Here is a 16,570-nt window from a genome sequence, read left to right on the forward strand (position 1 = left end):
CATTATTTGTTTAAATAGGTTTTCAATATCTTGCGCTCTCTCTTCTTCTGGCACCCCCATAATTTGGATGTTAGTACACTTGAAGTTGTCCCAGAGGCTCCTTACACAATCTTCATATTTTTGGATTCTTTTTCTTTTTGCTCTTCTGGTTGGGTGTTTTTTGCTTCCTCATATTTCAAATCGTTGATTTGATTCTCGGGATCCTTTAGTCTACTGTTGAATCCCTGTATATTCTTCTTTCAGTCAGTGTATGCTTAATTTCTGACTGGTCCTTTTCCATTTTTTTTTTTTTTTTTGGCATTCTCACTAAGATCGTTGAAAGTCTCATTAAGTTCCTCAGAGGTTTCTAGAAGATTTTTGAGTAACCTTATAACTGTGGTTTTGAACACTATATCCACTAGTTTGCTTTCTTCCATTTCTTTCATTTGTGAGATGTTTCTTTGTCTCTGCATTTTGGCTGCTTCCCTGTGTTTGTTCTATGTATTGGGTAGCTGCTAAGTCTCCTTAAGTTGATAGAGTGGCTTTGTGTAATAGGTGTCCTATAGGGCCCAGTGGCTCAGCCTCCCCAGTCACCTGAGGTGGACACTCTTGGTGCACCCCTTTGTGGACTGTGTGCACAGTTTTGTTGTAATTGAGCCTTGATTGCTGTTGGTATCACTGGGAGGAATTGACCTCCAGGCCAATTGGCTGTGGGGACCAGCTGCGACTACAGTGGGAGAGCTGCTGTGCACGAGACACCCTTATGGGGCAGGTCTTGCTTCAGTGGGGCTTTGGTGCTCACTGAGTCTGCCCCTTGAGTGTGTCACTTATGGATGTGAAGAGTTGTAATCTGGTATGGTCTCACACTAACCACTGGGTATACTGCCTCTTAGGTCTCCAGGAAGGTGCAAAGTCAGCCACTGCCTGGGGCCATCCAACAGGAGCTACAGAAATATCTAAATATTCCTCCTCTTTGTATTGGGTTTAGAAGTGCCCAGATGAGGCCCAGCTGTGAAGCAAGGCAGGCTGGTGCTGATGCTGGGTCTTGATAGGTTTGGGGCTCCCTGACCCAGCTGCAGCTTGTTTGACAGATTTTCAGCCTGAGAAAGGACAGACCATTCATATGCAAAAACAGCTGCACACAGCTTGGGTAAGGTAAATTGGGTGGGGCAGGGTCTCTGGGAATCACCAGGGCGGAGCAAACAGAAATGGCTGCCAGTAAGTTCTGCACTGGGGAGGTCCCAGCATGGGAACAATGAACAATGACCACTGGGAGCACCTCCGCCTGGAAGAAAGCCCCCCCTGAGTTCCTGCCCTGATGCCAGACAGTCCAGTTTCTCTCCATATGTGTCTGGGTCCCCAGAGCCTCGCTCAGCACTGGAGCTCAGAGGAAGTGGGAGCTTGTAAATTCAGTTCTCAGTGCAGGCCTTTTAAGAGGAGCAGCTGGGTTTCCAGCAGCCTGTGTGCCACTCAGCCCCAGTCTGCACTGGTTTTTACAGCCTGTAGTTCTTACTGCCCGTAGGGACTTCTTTCCCCAGCTCTGGAACCCTGGGCTGGGGTCTGGTGTGGGGCTGGGACCCCTCACTCCTCTGGGCTGCCTCCGTAGAGGCGATCTCCCTCCCCATTAAAAAAGCGGCACACCTGGGTGCCGGACCAGCCCGTTCTGTGCCTCCGCACCTCCTACCAGTCTCAATGCGCTTTCTTTACTTCTCTTGTAATGCGTCCACTCGGCCAGCTTTCCCGTGGTTCTGGGTGGTAGTTGTTCTGTATTTCAGTTGTAATTTTTTTTTTTTAAATATATTTTATTGATTTTTTACAGAGAGGAAAGGAGAGAGATAGAGAGTTAGAAACATCGATGAGAGAGAAACATCGATCAGCTGCCTCCTGCACACCTCCTACTGGGGATGTGCCCGCAACCCTGGTACATGCCCTTGACCGGAATCGAACCTGGGACCTTTCAGTCCGCAGGCCGACGCTCTATCCACTGAGCCAAACCGGTTTCGGCTCAGTTGTAATTTTGATGTGGTTGTGGGAGGCAGTGAATATAGGTGTTTACCTATGTTGCCGTCTTGGTTCTCTCTCCTTAACCATTTATTTAATCCTCACCTGAGAATATGTTTATTGATTTTAGAGAGAGATGAAGGGAGGGAAAGAGAGAGAAACATTGACATGAGAAAGAAAAAGTGATTGGTTGCCTCCTGTACACACCCCGACCAGGGATCAAATCTGCAGCCTAGGTCTGTGCCCTGATTGGGAATTGAATCCAAAACCTTTTAGTGTACGAGACGACACTCTAGTCGACTGAGCTACCCAGCTGGGCTTTTCTTGTCCATTTTAGTTTGATTTTCTATCCTTTTTTTGCTCTTTTTACCTCTTAAAATTTTCCTAAGGCTCAAAGGAGGGTGGGAGCTGTGACTTAGCCAACAGTGCTGTCATTATTGACAAAGACCAAATTCCGCTTGTATAAGTAGTTAGTGCTTAGGACTCATGGGACACCTGGATATCTTATATAAAGGTTAAGCTCCTTTCTGGGATTTTGAGATTTGTAGAGCTGTTTGTGCTGGCAGGCTCATTTCTGCCCTCTATATTTGAAAAATCAATTGTTGAACTTTATTAAGGTTTCTGTATATAGAGAGGACTTTGCAGAGCAGCTTATCACATTTGCAGATTATCAGTAGTAAATTTTAAGACTTGTTTTGACATCCTCATGTGTGTTTACATAACCCTCATATGTTATAAACCTTCAGTAGCATTGTAGAATTATCTTTCAGAATCAGAGACCTGCAGATTCCTCCTCCTTTTCCTTATTGTGCCTAATCCAGCCCAGTCAATTGGAAATTATCTATAATAATAAAAGTGTAATATGCTAATTATTGGACAGTCGAACGACCTTCTGGACAAAGCCATGGTGGCGGGGGCCAAGGCAAAGGTGGTTAGGGGTAATCAGGCAGGCAGGCAGAGGGGTTAGGGGTGATCAGGCAGTCAGGCAGTCAGGCAGGCAAGCAAGCGGTTAGGAGTCAGCGGTTCCGGATTGTGAGAGGGTGCAGGCTGGGCTGAGGGACCCCTCCCCACCCATGCACAAATTTCATGCACCGGGCCTCTAGTTTTCTATAAAGCATTAGAGTCCAGTATTAAAAGAGAGTGCACTGAATTGGATGTCAGGTGGCCCAGGTGACTTTGGATAAGTATTCCTTTCTGGGCTTTAGGTCCCCTGTCTGTAGAATAAGCAGGTTTAATTGGATGATCTGTGAAGATTCTGTAATTCTATTATGTGTACTGCCATTCTCAAATATGTTTTAAATTTTCTTTTTGGAATTATTTATTATTTTCTCCCTCTCAGGCAGATGTTTGGAGCATGGGCATACTCTTATATGTACTTATGTGTGGCTTTCTACCATTTGATGATGATAATGTTATGGTTTTGTACAAGAAGATTATGGTGAGTACTCCAAGGTATAAATTTCATTGTAAAAGTTTTCTATACTGCATATTAAATACTTCTACTTGTGAAAGTACAAAAACAGGCAAAAGTAATGTATGCTGTTAGAAGTCAAGGTAATGGTTACTCTTTGGAGGTGAAAGTGCCTGGAAGAGGGGCATGGGGCTTCGGTTTTGCCTTGATCTGGGTGCTGGTTATACTTGTGTATTCAGTTTTTGAAAATTTATCAAAGTATACCCTAATATGTACTTTTCTATATATTTATTATAGTTCTTCAATAAAAAGCTTAACAAAACAAAAAATTAAGGGAAAGTAAACATGTAAGATGATTTTCCTGGTAAGAGTTTTTGTTTTGTATCCTGAAATGATACTTTAGTTAGTTGCTGTGTTAAAATAAAATTTTCCTATAAAATAAGAAAAACTTTCTTTTTGAAGGTAAAATATTTGGTTATAAGGGATAATAAAACCAAGCTTTGTTAAATCATACGTGCTAGAGATAGAAAGTAGATTTGTGGTTATGGGGTTGGGGGAAAGGTGGAGTGGCAGTGGGGAGTGAATGCTGATGAGTATGGGATTTCTCTTTGGGGTGATGATACATTCTGTCTGGAATTAGTTATGATGGTTGCACAACTTTGTGAATGTACTAAAAACCACTGACTTGTATACTTAAAAGGGTGGATTTTATGTTGTGTGAATTATACCATTCAATTAAAAAAATTTCCCTAACTGGTTTCGCTCAGTGGATAGAGCATCGACCTGCGGACTGAAGGGTCTCAAGTTTGATTCCGGTCAAGGGCACGTGCCCAGGTTGCGGGCTCAATCCCCAGTAGGGGCGTGCAGGAGGCAGCTGATCAGTGATTCTCCGTCATCTCTGATGTGTCTATCTCTTCCTCTCCCTTCCTGTCTGAAATCAATAAAAATATATTTTAAAAAACCACCCCAAAATCAGATATAGCAAGGAAAATGGTAAAAGTCTTTTTAAAGAGTTAATATTTAAAATGTTTTTTTAATGCCCGGCCAGCATGGCTCAGTGGTTGAGCGTCAACCTATGAACCAGGAGGTCATGGTTCCATTCCCAATTCTATCCCTGGAGGGATAGAAACATCAATGATGAGAGAGAATCATTCATTGGTTGCCTGCTGCATGCCCCTACTGGGGATTGAGCCCTTAACCTGCGCATGTGCCCTGACTGGGAATTGAACTGTGACATCCTGGTTCATAGGTCGACGCTAAACCACTGAACCACGCCAGCTGGACAAAGAGTTAATATTTAAGGCAAGCTAGCAAAAGAAGATAGGCAAAGGTGAAGAAAGGGCACCATACTGAGTCTGTAGCAAACCAGGGTCAGACCAGCAGAGCAGTGTCTCTGAGTGCGTCTTGAATTCAGTTCTGTTGAACAAATGTTTCCTGAAGGTCTTCTTTGTGTGAGATGCTGAAAGGTTGTGAACAAAGATCTATGAAACTTGATCATTGTTCACCAGGACTTGCTTTCTTTTTTTTTTTTTTAAATATATTTTATTGATTTTTCTACAGAGAGAAAGGGAGAGAGACAGAGAGCTAGAAACATCGATGAGAGAGAAACATCGATCAGCTGCCTCCTGCACACCCCCCACCGGGGATGTGCCCGCAACCCAGATACATGCCCCTGACCGGAATCGAACCCAGGACCCTTCAGTCCGCAGGCCGACGCTCTATCCACTGAGCCAAACCGGTTTTGGCAGGACTTGCTTTCTTGTTGGAGACAGAGCCAAGGCTATCTATCTCAAAAGGGCAAGAGGTCAGGGATGCCATATTATAACAGGGATAAATGAAGGTAATACAGGAGTCGACATGGGATTTGAAAGGAAGTGAGGTTTGAGCAGGCTTTAAAAGAAGGGTAAAAGTGTTTCCGAAACGGATGTGGGACAGAGCATGCCTGGTGGAGTAGACATAGAGACATTAGATGGGAGAAGCATTAAGAGAAACGGTGAGAGGTTTACTGGTATGTGGCTGGACTATTGGGTTTGTAACACCATTTAGGTAGGACACCACCTAAATCAACTGTCATTTCTGGGAAGGTGTACAAGTTGAGAGTCCCAGGAAGCCCATTGCATATGTGATAGAAGTCTAAGGACACTAAGTTCAATCTTCAATTTTAAAATTTATTTGACTATGTAGTTTTCCCTATATCCCACCCTGGGAATTGCAGTAAAAAATTTCTAATATTCATGTAACCGTCATGATCATGGTCACTAGTGTTAACCTAAAAATAAAAGGCCAAAGTGAAAGGTAACAAGCATTTGAGATAAAAAAAAGAAGTTATTTGGGAAGCACTGATTCAGGTAGAAACCCAAATAGTGTTCTGACTATGAGGCAAAGGAAAGGGGTATTTATGAGAAAGGTAAGGGGAACAATTACATCAGTAGAGGAAAGCATTTCTTTTGGTGCAGATAGCTAACATAGTGGCACTAATTCAAAACATGTTTTTAATTTTAAGCCTGGTAGTCATCAGTCCAGTAGTTATAATATCTGCTTTCTTGTTATACTTGCAAATATAACTGATGGATGGGATGAGGGGAGTAACCTGAGCAACTAGGAAGTTGGAGTTGCTATCATCTGGGATGGGAAAGACTCTTGGTAGAGCAGGGGTGATCAGGAATTCAGAATTGGACATAATGTGTCCCTTTTGTCTAATTTTTCAAATTTATTGGCATGAGGTTATTTACCTAGTGACAGTGTATACCAGATTTTATGTATTTTTTTCAGATTAGTATATATATGGAATCATATTTTATCTCCTTATACCACTCCTTCCTTACTGAAATTGAACTACATTATATCCATGGTTTTCCTCATTTACTGACTGAAATCCAAACTTTGCTGGTTTTTTTAACCTATCCAGACCTAAACTTCTGTGCTGTTCATTTGCCTTCATTTGCTGGTACTGCAAGTTCGTTCACATTCATATGGCAGCCATGGAATTAATGCTCTTAATTATAAATTTATTGTTTCACCAATACAAGGTGAATGTACTAACATGCAAACTTCAGTATCCTCTACTTTTATTTTTTATTTGAGTGTACTACTGGATCCTGTATTAATCCTCCGGGAGGAGGAGAATTACCTTAAGATAATATAAAAGTGTTACATCCTAATAGTAGATATTGATATTTTTGGTAAATCAAGTACTTCTGCAGTGGATTGAATATGGTACAAAATGTCTAATTCCTGTTCAGTGGAGATTTAGCCTTCCTAATTAATATTATTTACTAATACTGTATATTCTTTGTTTCTCCTCTGAATTTCATTTTTTAGTTTTTCATGTGTTTGCAAGTTGAAAATTGATTCAAATTAGGACTTTTATGTATTATTGTGGAATTTAATTTCACACATTATAGATTTTGAAATTTATTGTAATCTTGGCTCAGAACTATTGTTCCGAGTCGCAGTGTAATAGTCTGCTGGTTGAATCTAATTAAGGTGTCGTATCACTTGCATGCAGTATGTATTTTTGCCTAGAATGTTCTAAAATTCCTCACTGGGGAATAACACTTCCCTCAGTTCTTGGTTTGATTTAAATACCCAGCAATATTTGACATACTGTATGTAACTCTTGTTTAAGAGGCAGACTTTGTTTGCTGTTTGCATTTGTTGACTATTTTAACCAAAATGCTCAACTGCAATTTCCAGCATGATTACTGATAGATTATTAATCTTAGTAATGTCACCTATATTCATTTGCCATCACTACATTCAAAGACAAGCATGACTGTCCTCTAGTTCTGGGTACACAAATATTAGGGGAGTATAAATAATTTAGTAAATGAAAGTTGAATAGCTTGAAAGTAAAATAGCTTTCTAACAAGTAAAATTTATAATTTTAAAGAAAATGAGCAAATTATCTTTTAATGAGATTATATTTTATAATTACAGAGCTGACTACAGTGCTGTGATTATGTATGTGTTGGAGCAATTGCCTACTTTCTTAGCACCATGTGAAAAATGAACAATTTCAAGCCCATTAGAATTCCCAGGATTATTTTATTAGCCCACAGATCTTTTTTCCTCTCCCACTTGGATTTTCTCTGCATTACCTGTTTCTTGCTCTCTTTTTCAAGGTAATCATCCCTTAAGTAAATAAAAATTCTCCAAAGACTGAGCTTAAGCCAGGGTGGAGGGGCACAGTCAAGGCTGTCACAGGGCCTTTTCTAGAGTTACTCTTCCCTAGCACAATTGTTCCTGTCAAGATCTTTTCTGTCTGATCCTTAGATATATGCTTTCAGTATTTAAATGAGGAGCCTTTCTTCCTGGCTACCCTTAGGCTTCCTTAGACCTTCCAGCAGAGTACAGTAGAAAAAGTACTGTATCTCTCTTCTAGTCCTATCTATATATACCCCTTTTTCCTCTATAACAATCTTTCTCAGCTTTGACACTATTGACACTTTATTTTATTTTATTTTCAGTCCTCACCCAGGACATGTTTTTATTGGTTTTTACAGAGAGAGTAAGGGAGAGGATAAGGGAAGGAGGGAGGAAGAGAGAGAAACATCGATGTGAGAGAGAAACATTGATGTGAGAGCGAAACATTGATTGGTTGCCTTCTATATGCTTCCCGACCAGGGATCCAACCCATAAAACCTTTTGATGTACGGGACGACACTCCAGCCAACTGAGCCATCTGGCCAGGGCACTATTGACATTTTGGACTAGATAATTCTTTGTTGTGGGAGCTGTCCTGCATATTGTAGGATGTTTAGCAGCATCCCTGGCTTCCACCCACTCTGCCCATAGTAGCCCCAAGTCATGACAATCAAAAATGTCTCCAGACACTGCCTGATGTTCCCTGGAGGACAAAAGCACATCCCCAGTTGAGAACCATTGCATTATAATACTGAACAAGCATTTGCTATCCTTGACTGAGATGTAGTTTCCTCATCTGTGCAATGTGGTTAATAATCCCTGCCTACTGCACAGGATAAAAACATTTGTACAAATGCCCTGTGTGTTTTAAAGTACTGTGTACAAATAAGTTGTTGGATTAAGCTGGCAGCAGAACTCAGCTCTGGACTTTATTTCTGCCAGTATTTCAGTGCAGAGTCTGAGCTGAGCATGTCAGTCATGGGGATGGGTCACCGGCCTTATGACTTGTGGAAGGTACTCTACTGAGTCTTTATTCAGTTAATTTTGTCTTACATTAATTTGGGGGGCCCTGTGAAGTTTGCCGTATCAGACTATATTCCTTAGTTCCCAAAGGTACCGTAAACAATTCTGCGCTGAATGTTCCTATCCATAAGTTTTTGCATACCACATTATTTGTTGAGGATAAATTGCTAGGAGTGAAATTGCTGGATCAAGGACATGCAATTTTGAATGTGTTTTATACATATGTATTTCTAAATTACTCTTCATAAAAAAAGTTTATATCCTCTAGTTGTATATATAGCCACTCTTGTCCCTGAACTCTTACTGAGTGATTTTTTTAAAGTTTGTCAGTTTGATAGAGAACAGATGGTATCATATTTTTGTTTAAATTAATTATTTTCATTACTAGATTAGTTTACCATTTCACGTTTATTGGCCATTTACAAGTTCTTGTTTTGGGCATTACCTGTGACTCTTCTTTGCCCATTTTCTTTTGAAATGCATACCTTTTTATCCCATTCCTTCATTTATTATTGAGCACCTTTTATATGCTAGGGCCAGACAGTCTATGGACAGCACAGACAAAATCCCTGTGATTAAAGAGCTTATATTCTAATGTAGTGAGGTGGAAAAGAAGTAAATATGTCATTTGACAAGTGGGGATGGGACTATAAAGAAAAGTAGCCATGAAAAGGAGGTAGATAATGATGGGGTAGAGGAGGGAAGGGATGCTGTTTATAAAGGTGGTCAGAGGAGCCCTCACTGATAACAATGAATTTAAGTGGAGATTTGAAGAAGATTAAGGCACAGTCACTGTAGATATTGGGGAAAGTATTATAGGCGGAGGGAACATAGTGCAAAGGCCCGAAGGCAGGACTGTTTATGAGTGAGGGGGACAGTTAGGAGGTGAATTTGAGAGGCAACAAGGAGTGGGGGAGTGGGCTGGATGGGGAAATACAAACCAGGCAGGGCCTTAGAGCCAGAGTAAGGAATTTGGATTTCATTCTGAGCAAGATGGGGAGATAGTAGAGAGTTTGGAGTAATGAAGTGACATGACCAGACTCTATGTATTTTTCAAGATCTATTTGGCTTTATTAAGTAATTCATGGATTGGGCAGCATCCCATCTACCAACTAGAAGGGTACGCCCAGGTCAGATGTTTTAAAAGAACATTGGTGGTGGTAGTGGAGACTAGACTGTGGGGGACAGTGGTGAAATCTGGAAGACCAGTTAGGAGCCCCTTGCAGCATGCCAGGTGAGAATTTAGTGATGTGGAGGCAGTGATAGGTGATTCTGGATATACTTTGAACATAGAAGCAGTAGATTTTGCTGATGAGTTGGATGTCAAGTGTGAGAGAAAGAGGAACTAAAGTTGATGCCAAGTGTTTGGCCTGAGCACCTGGTAATGTAGTTGCCATTTGCTGAGATGGGGGAGTAGGGGTATGTGGGAAAAACAGGTTTGGTGGTGGTGAAATCTTAATGATTTGTGAGAGTTTTTTAATCTGATGAAATATATTAATCTTTTGTCATTTAGGTAGAAATGGTTTCTCCCACCCCCGATTTGCTGTTAATTAACCTTGTTAGTGGTGTTTCACTGTATAGAAATGCCAGTTTTTTATTTTGTCATAGTTTTTGGTTTTGCTGTCATGTCTAGAAAAACTCTAAAAATAATCACCCATGCTTTCTTTATATACTCTTATTGTCCTGTATTTGCATACTCTTTATATACTCTTATGGTCCTCTTTAATCTGGGTGGAATTAATTTTGGTATAGACTGTGAATTACAGTTCAATCTTAATTTTGCTCAAATAATTAACCTGTTATCCTGGCAGCATTAAATAATTTGTTATCTGCTAAGAGAAATGATTATATCATTTCCTCTGAATTGGGGTGTGTGGCAGGTTGTTTAGAAATATTCTGTTACGTGTTAGTGTTTCTCAAGCCCCTGGTCTTATTTTCAGTTGATGACTCGGTGATTATAGGTTCTGAGTATACTAGATTATAAACATTTGTCTTCTGAGTCTCTTCCATTCCCAAAAGAGGTACTTGCTTTAGAAGTTGGCTTTCATCGGTTTCCCTCAGTGACTATAAATTCTGCCTTGTGGATGATATGTGACCTGTTTTTAACCACAGCCTATGTCCTGCCACCAAATATGCCTTTTCTAAAAATTATCTCATTTTGTCAACTGATAATTGTTCCTAGATTGTAAACTAAAATTTGCCTCAGCAACACAAAATTGAGTACAGTGCATATTACAGATTCCAAAGCCCTATAACCTTTATGTTTTCCACTTTTACGGTCTCTGTACTCTAGTCCTTCTCTGATATGTGGATTATTTAGAGGTGATAATAGTATTTAATTTGCTGGATTTTTTTTTTCTTTAAGGCAAGAAATGGATTTCTTTTTTTAAAATATATTTTTATTCCATAACCAGTTTGGCTCAGTGGATAGAGCGTCGGCCTGCGGACTGAAGGGTCCCAGGTTCGATTCCGGTCAAGGGCATGTACCTTGGTTGCGGGCACATCCCCAGTGGGGAGTGTGCAAGAGGCAGCTGATGGATGTTTCTTTCTCATTGATGTTTCTAACTCTCTATCCCTCTTCCTTCCTCTCTGTAAAAAAATTAATAAAATATATATATTTAAAAAAATATATATTTTTTTATTGATTTCAAAGAGGGAGAGGGAGAGAGAGATAGAAACATCAATGATGAGAGAGGATCAGTGATCGGCTGCCTCCTGCATGCCCCACAGGGGGATCGAGCCCACAACCCAGTCATGTGCCCTTGACCGCGAATCGAACCTGGGACCTTTCAGTCCTCAGGCCGATGCTCTATCCACTGAGCCAAGCCAGCTAGGGCAAGAAGTGGATTTCTTATGTTAATAATGTTTATAAAATTTTATAGTTGGGTGAAGTCTTCAAGCTTGTTTACCTTAGAAATTTGTGTCAAGGCTGATTGAACCTAACTTTCTTAAATGTTTTCTTTTTTTGCAGAAAGGGAAATATGAGGTTCCTAAGTGGCTCTCTCCCAGTAGCATTCTGCTTCTTCAACAAATGCTACAGGTAAACTTTGTTACTTAGTATTTTTAAATAATAGAAGTCTATTGGAATGGTTTGACTCAACTGTAATATGTCTGTGGTGCTACTACTATACTTGGAGGACAGCAAATTTAACTGTTAGCTTAAAAATTGCATTTATTATGTCTACCGTACAAACATTCTCTACTAGATGCTTTCTTAATTCTGTTGCAAATGCATTTTTTAGACCTCTGTTGCATGTCTTTGCTGATGTGGTTTTTCCTCCTTTTTCTTGAGCATTGTCTGTTTTCTGTAACCAACTCTTGCTCCACTCTCTTCTGTTTCCTTGCCCCCCACTCTTGTACATTAGATATGTAGTAGATACTTAATATAAGCTTGAGTGAGCTGATGTACAGTTGGGTGGACCCCATGATCTACTTAGTGTAGTGGTTCTCAAATGTTAGCATGTGTCGCAACTGTCAGATGGGCTTGTTAAAACACCTATCGCTGGGCACCACCCTGAGGGTGTCTGATTCAATAGATCTGGGGCAAGACTAAGAATTTGTACTTCTTACAAGCTCCCAGCTGACACTGAGGCTGCTGGGACACACTTTGAGAACCACTGATTTAGAAAAATGGCCTCTGAGTGAAAGTCAGGAATGCTGAGGTCTAAGTATCCACCCTCCCAATAATATGCATGCCACCTACTCTAGTTCTGATCTATAAAAGGGCGATTCTGGGCCTGGCCTCTCTGCTGTGTATTGTTATGACGATAACATGAGATTAATAGGAAACACTTGGAAAATATGAATACCTTATTAGTGCAGTTTTTTTTTATTATTATTATGTATTCAGAATATCTCCCAGCTTTGCCATCTATTAAGTGCCTTCTCCACTTTTTATTCAAAATTTACCTCAGGCTCACTCACCTTGATTAAGTAGGGCCAGACCACCAAATCTCTATAACGAGATTGAAAACACCTCGTCCTTTCTTTTAAATGCCAAAAAACTTAATCTTTGTTGATTAATTTTCCTCTCCTCGTATTTGAAAATTACAAATGGAAAAGAAAGGTGTGCTTTTCAACTTGTTCTATGTGATTGTAAGCTCCTCGGGAGGTAGAGATTGCATATTCAGTATGAATGCCCTGCATTGTGGCTGCTTGAATATTAAATTGGTGAATACTTCCTGTGAATAGGTTTTCCAGCAAAAGACTATTACATCATACAATAGATTGGCTGAACTTCATGAATAATGTCCATACCAATGAAGTTCGTGTTTGTTAAACATTTATCTCCTAAGCCTATGTTGGTTGCTATAGTTTTCTTGCTTCTATTGCCTTTCTAAAAGAATTTATTCCAAGGCCATTTTAAGGTCTTTGACAGCATTTTTGTGATGATAAAGTTTACATCTGTTCTGATGAATTTTGAGTTCTCAGGAGGAAAAGAGTTGTTCTATGTCCTTCGTTTGGAATGCTAATCTCTAGATACTTATCCATGGCCACTAGGTGGACCCAAAGAAACGGATTTCTGTGAAAAATCTATTGAACCATCCCTGGATCATGCAAGATTACAACTGTCCTGTTGAGTGGCAAAGCAAGAATCCTGTAAGTAAAATGAAATCCAGTAGAAATTTAAAAAAAAAAAAAATTGTGTAAATTCAGAATCTGCAATGATGTAGTCTAAATATAAAAGAAAGTGTCCTTAATAGACTTATTTGTCAGATTGGCATTTGGGAGACTTGCAACCTGATTATGTACATTAGCCTGTTTCTCTCTAGGAGAGTGGTTATTAACCCAGACTGCATGAGAATCACTGGAACCTTTAAAACGATGCCTTTGCCCCATCTCAGAACAATCTATGGATATTGTTAAAGCTCCCAGGTATTTCTCATGTGTAGTCAGGATTGTGACCAGTGCTCTGGGAATCACGGGAAAGTTATTTAACATTATCAAAGCTATTTATTTGTCTGTAAAAACGTAGGTTAAACCAGTTCTGTCTACTTTCCAGAGTACTTATGAGCATATCCTAGTAGTCCTTTATGCTCTTAATATTTATTTACTGATTTATTTAAAAATAGTAAACCTATTACATTTTATCACAAGTACATATTTTTATGAAAAATAACAAAAAATAAATTTAGTAAGAAGAGTAGCATCATACATTTTTGAAAATTTCTTTAAAGTCTAGCTTAATAGAAGACACTGGGATCTGATGTGCATTTCTGACCACTCATTGGCTAAGCTTGTGGTACTTGCAGCGTTCTTGGTAACTTGGGTAATAAAAATCCAAGAAGGTGATCTAGGGTTTTTCCACCTCACTCCTGGAGAAAAAAACAGAGGTCTGCTGCTGGAGGGGCTAAGAAATGTCATATCCTGCCCTCGCCAGTTTGGCTCAGTGGATAGAGCCTCGGCCTACAGACCGCAGGGTCCTGGTTGGATTCAGATCAAGGGCAAGTACCTAGGTTGCAGGCTCCTAGTTGTTATTTTTATGGTTGATGCTATTGCAGGTGTCTTTATTTTTTCCCACCTTTGCCTACCTCCGCCCTGAGCCCCCCACCCCCTTCCCTCTGGCCATCACCACATTGTTGTCTGTATCTATGATACATATACTAGAGGCCAGGTACATGAAAATTCGTGCACTTGGTGGGGGCGGGGGGGGTGGGTCCCTCAGCCAGGCCTGACCCCTATCACAGTCCGGGCGCCCTCAGGGGATGTCCTACTGACAGCTTAGGCCCGTTCCTTGTGGGGAATGGGCCTAAGCCACAGTCTGGCCTCCCTCTGAGGTAGGCGACCGGAATGATCAGGGGAAGGCGCCGCCCCCATCACCCTGCTGCTACTGCCACTGCCTGCCGCCATGGCTGCCACCCTCGGCCCTCGCAGCCGCTGCAGTGTCTTCATCAACAGGGATTCCAGTCCCTTCACCACGAATAAATGAAAACTTTCTTTAGACATTTTCAAGATGTCTCTTTACAGGATATGACATTTCTTTCTTTTTTACCCTCACCTGAGGATATGTTTCCATTGATTTTTAGAGAGTGTGGAAGAGAGAGGGAAAGACAGAGAGAAACTTCAATGTGAGAGGGACACATTGATTGGTTGCCTCCTACATGAGCCCTGACCTGGGCCCGGGCCAGGGAGGAGCCTGCAACCTAGGTACTTGCCCTTGATCTGAATCCAACCGGGACCCTGCGGTCTGTAGGCCGAGGCTCTATCCACTGAGCAAAACCGGCGAGGGCAGGATATGACATTTCTTAGCCCCTCTAGCAGCGGACCTCTGTTTTTTTCTCCAGGAGTGAAGTGGAAAAACCCTAGATCACCTTGGATTTTTATTACCCAAGTTACCAAGAACGCTGCAAGTACCAAAAGCTTAGCCAATGAGTGGTCAGAAAAGGTGTTTCCTGTGCAGCTCGCGTGCAGAGGTGGGATTTCTGGTGCGCCGTGGCTGCTGGCCCGGTCCGGCCCTCACAGCCACTGTGGCTGGCTGCCGGGCCTTCTCTGGCCCTTGCAGCCACTGCTGCTTTGTCCGGAAGGACTCCAGAAGACATCCGGTCTAATTAGCATATTACCCTTTTATTAGTATAGATGTTCTTTGGCTAATCTCTTACCATTCTTTTCATCCAGTCCGAACCACCCCCTTTCCCTCTGACAGCTGTATCCATGCCTCTGTTTCTGTTTTGTTCAACAGTATATTTTGTTCATTAGATTCCACTTATAAGTGAGATCATATGGTATTTGCCTTTCTCTTATTCAGATTTGATTGAATCATGTGAAAAAAATGTAGCCTCACGTAGAAATGTAGAAGGAAAATGGAGAAGTATTTTAATAGCTTTTTCAGACAATTTGGGATAGTCTTTGGTATTTCATTAAAACTTGACAAGTGGTAGTTTCTTAAAGGTTATTTGCATGTGGAATCTGATGCCACATCAGTGATCTTTTTGTACTCTTAAATTAAATATCCTGATTTGTCCATTGGATCTTTTCCCCATGTAACATTATGCATTGGTCATTTGGAAAATATCGGTTTACTTAGTTATGCAGATCTTCCAAATGTTAAACCTTTCATTATACAATATTAAAAAGCACAAATTTCTTAAAGTTGTTATTGATCTCATCAGAAAAGTCTTTAATAATTGGAAAGCTGTCAAGCTCATGGTGGCAGATGTAAATTTCCCAAAAAGTTTTGCTTAAAAACCCAAATTAATGGCAACAAATACTTGTCAGTTGTTTTCCTTGAAGTGACAAGTTCACTTTATTTTTGAGAAAATGTCTGCCAGATATCCAAGTCTAAATAAACTTAACAACTTTTACTGCTTTGTCAATGATAAATGAAACTGGGTTGTTGTTTTGTTTTGTTTTTTAACTGTGAGTGCACTACAAAGAATACAGTGTGTTAGTACAAAAAGTGCTATGCAAGTTTAAGCAGTCATTTAAATAATTATTCCTACATTAATGTGTAATTTTTTTTTTTTTTTTTTACAAATGGCAACTTGGTAAAATGTGAACATTACTAAAGGATATATATATACGTATATATATATATATATGTATATATATAGATATATATAATTTATATATTAATCAACTATTGCTGTTTAAAAACCACCCCAAAATTTAGTGACTTAAAGCAATAATAATGTACAGTTCCGTGGATTAGCAGTTTGGGCTGACTCAGCCAGGCAGTGCTTGTGTGGGTCTTAACCTGGGGTTGCTCATGTGACTGCAGTCATCTGGTGACTCAGCTGTGGCTGTATGGTCTATGAGTCACTCAGAAGACCAGCGTATTATGTTCAGTCGGCTAGCCCAGGCTTCTTGATATAGTGGCTGGATTCCAAAAGAAGCAAGAAAGTGGACAAGCTCTACTACTCATTTTTCAAGCCTCTGCTTGTATCATGCTTACTAATGTCCCTTTCTCCAAAGCAAGCCACATGTCAAAGCCCAGAGCCACTGTGGAAGGTGTACCCTTCAAGATTGGAGAATTCTTATCCCCTATTGATAAATAAGGAAATTGAGAAATGA

At 40.4% G+C, this 16,570-nt stretch overlaps 1 protein-coding gene across 1 annotated transcript in view; it reads left to right on the plus strand.

The window, feature by feature from the left end:
- Nucleotides 1–16,570, plus strand: part of MELK (maternal embryonic leucine zipper kinase) — a gene marked incomplete at its 5' end in the record, with an annotated part of 54,327 nt that overhangs the window by 12,968 nt on the left and 24,789 nt on the right. The window contains 3 exons of the mRNA XM_081102841.1: nucleotides 3,320–3,418; nucleotides 11,532–11,600; nucleotides 13,061–13,159. Coding sequence (XP_080958967.1) covers nucleotides 3,320–3,418; nucleotides 11,532–11,600; nucleotides 13,061–13,159 — 267 coding nt within the window. The remainder of the gene's footprint in view (nucleotides 1–3,319; nucleotides 3,419–11,531; nucleotides 11,601–13,060; nucleotides 13,160–16,570) is intronic.

Source organism: Myotis nattereri (assembly GCF_964212035.1).
Source record: "Myotis nattereri genome assembly, chromosome: 12".
In the NCBI taxonomy this organism is placed as follows: domain Eukaryota; kingdom Metazoa; phylum Chordata; class Mammalia; order Chiroptera; family Vespertilionidae; genus Myotis; species Myotis nattereri.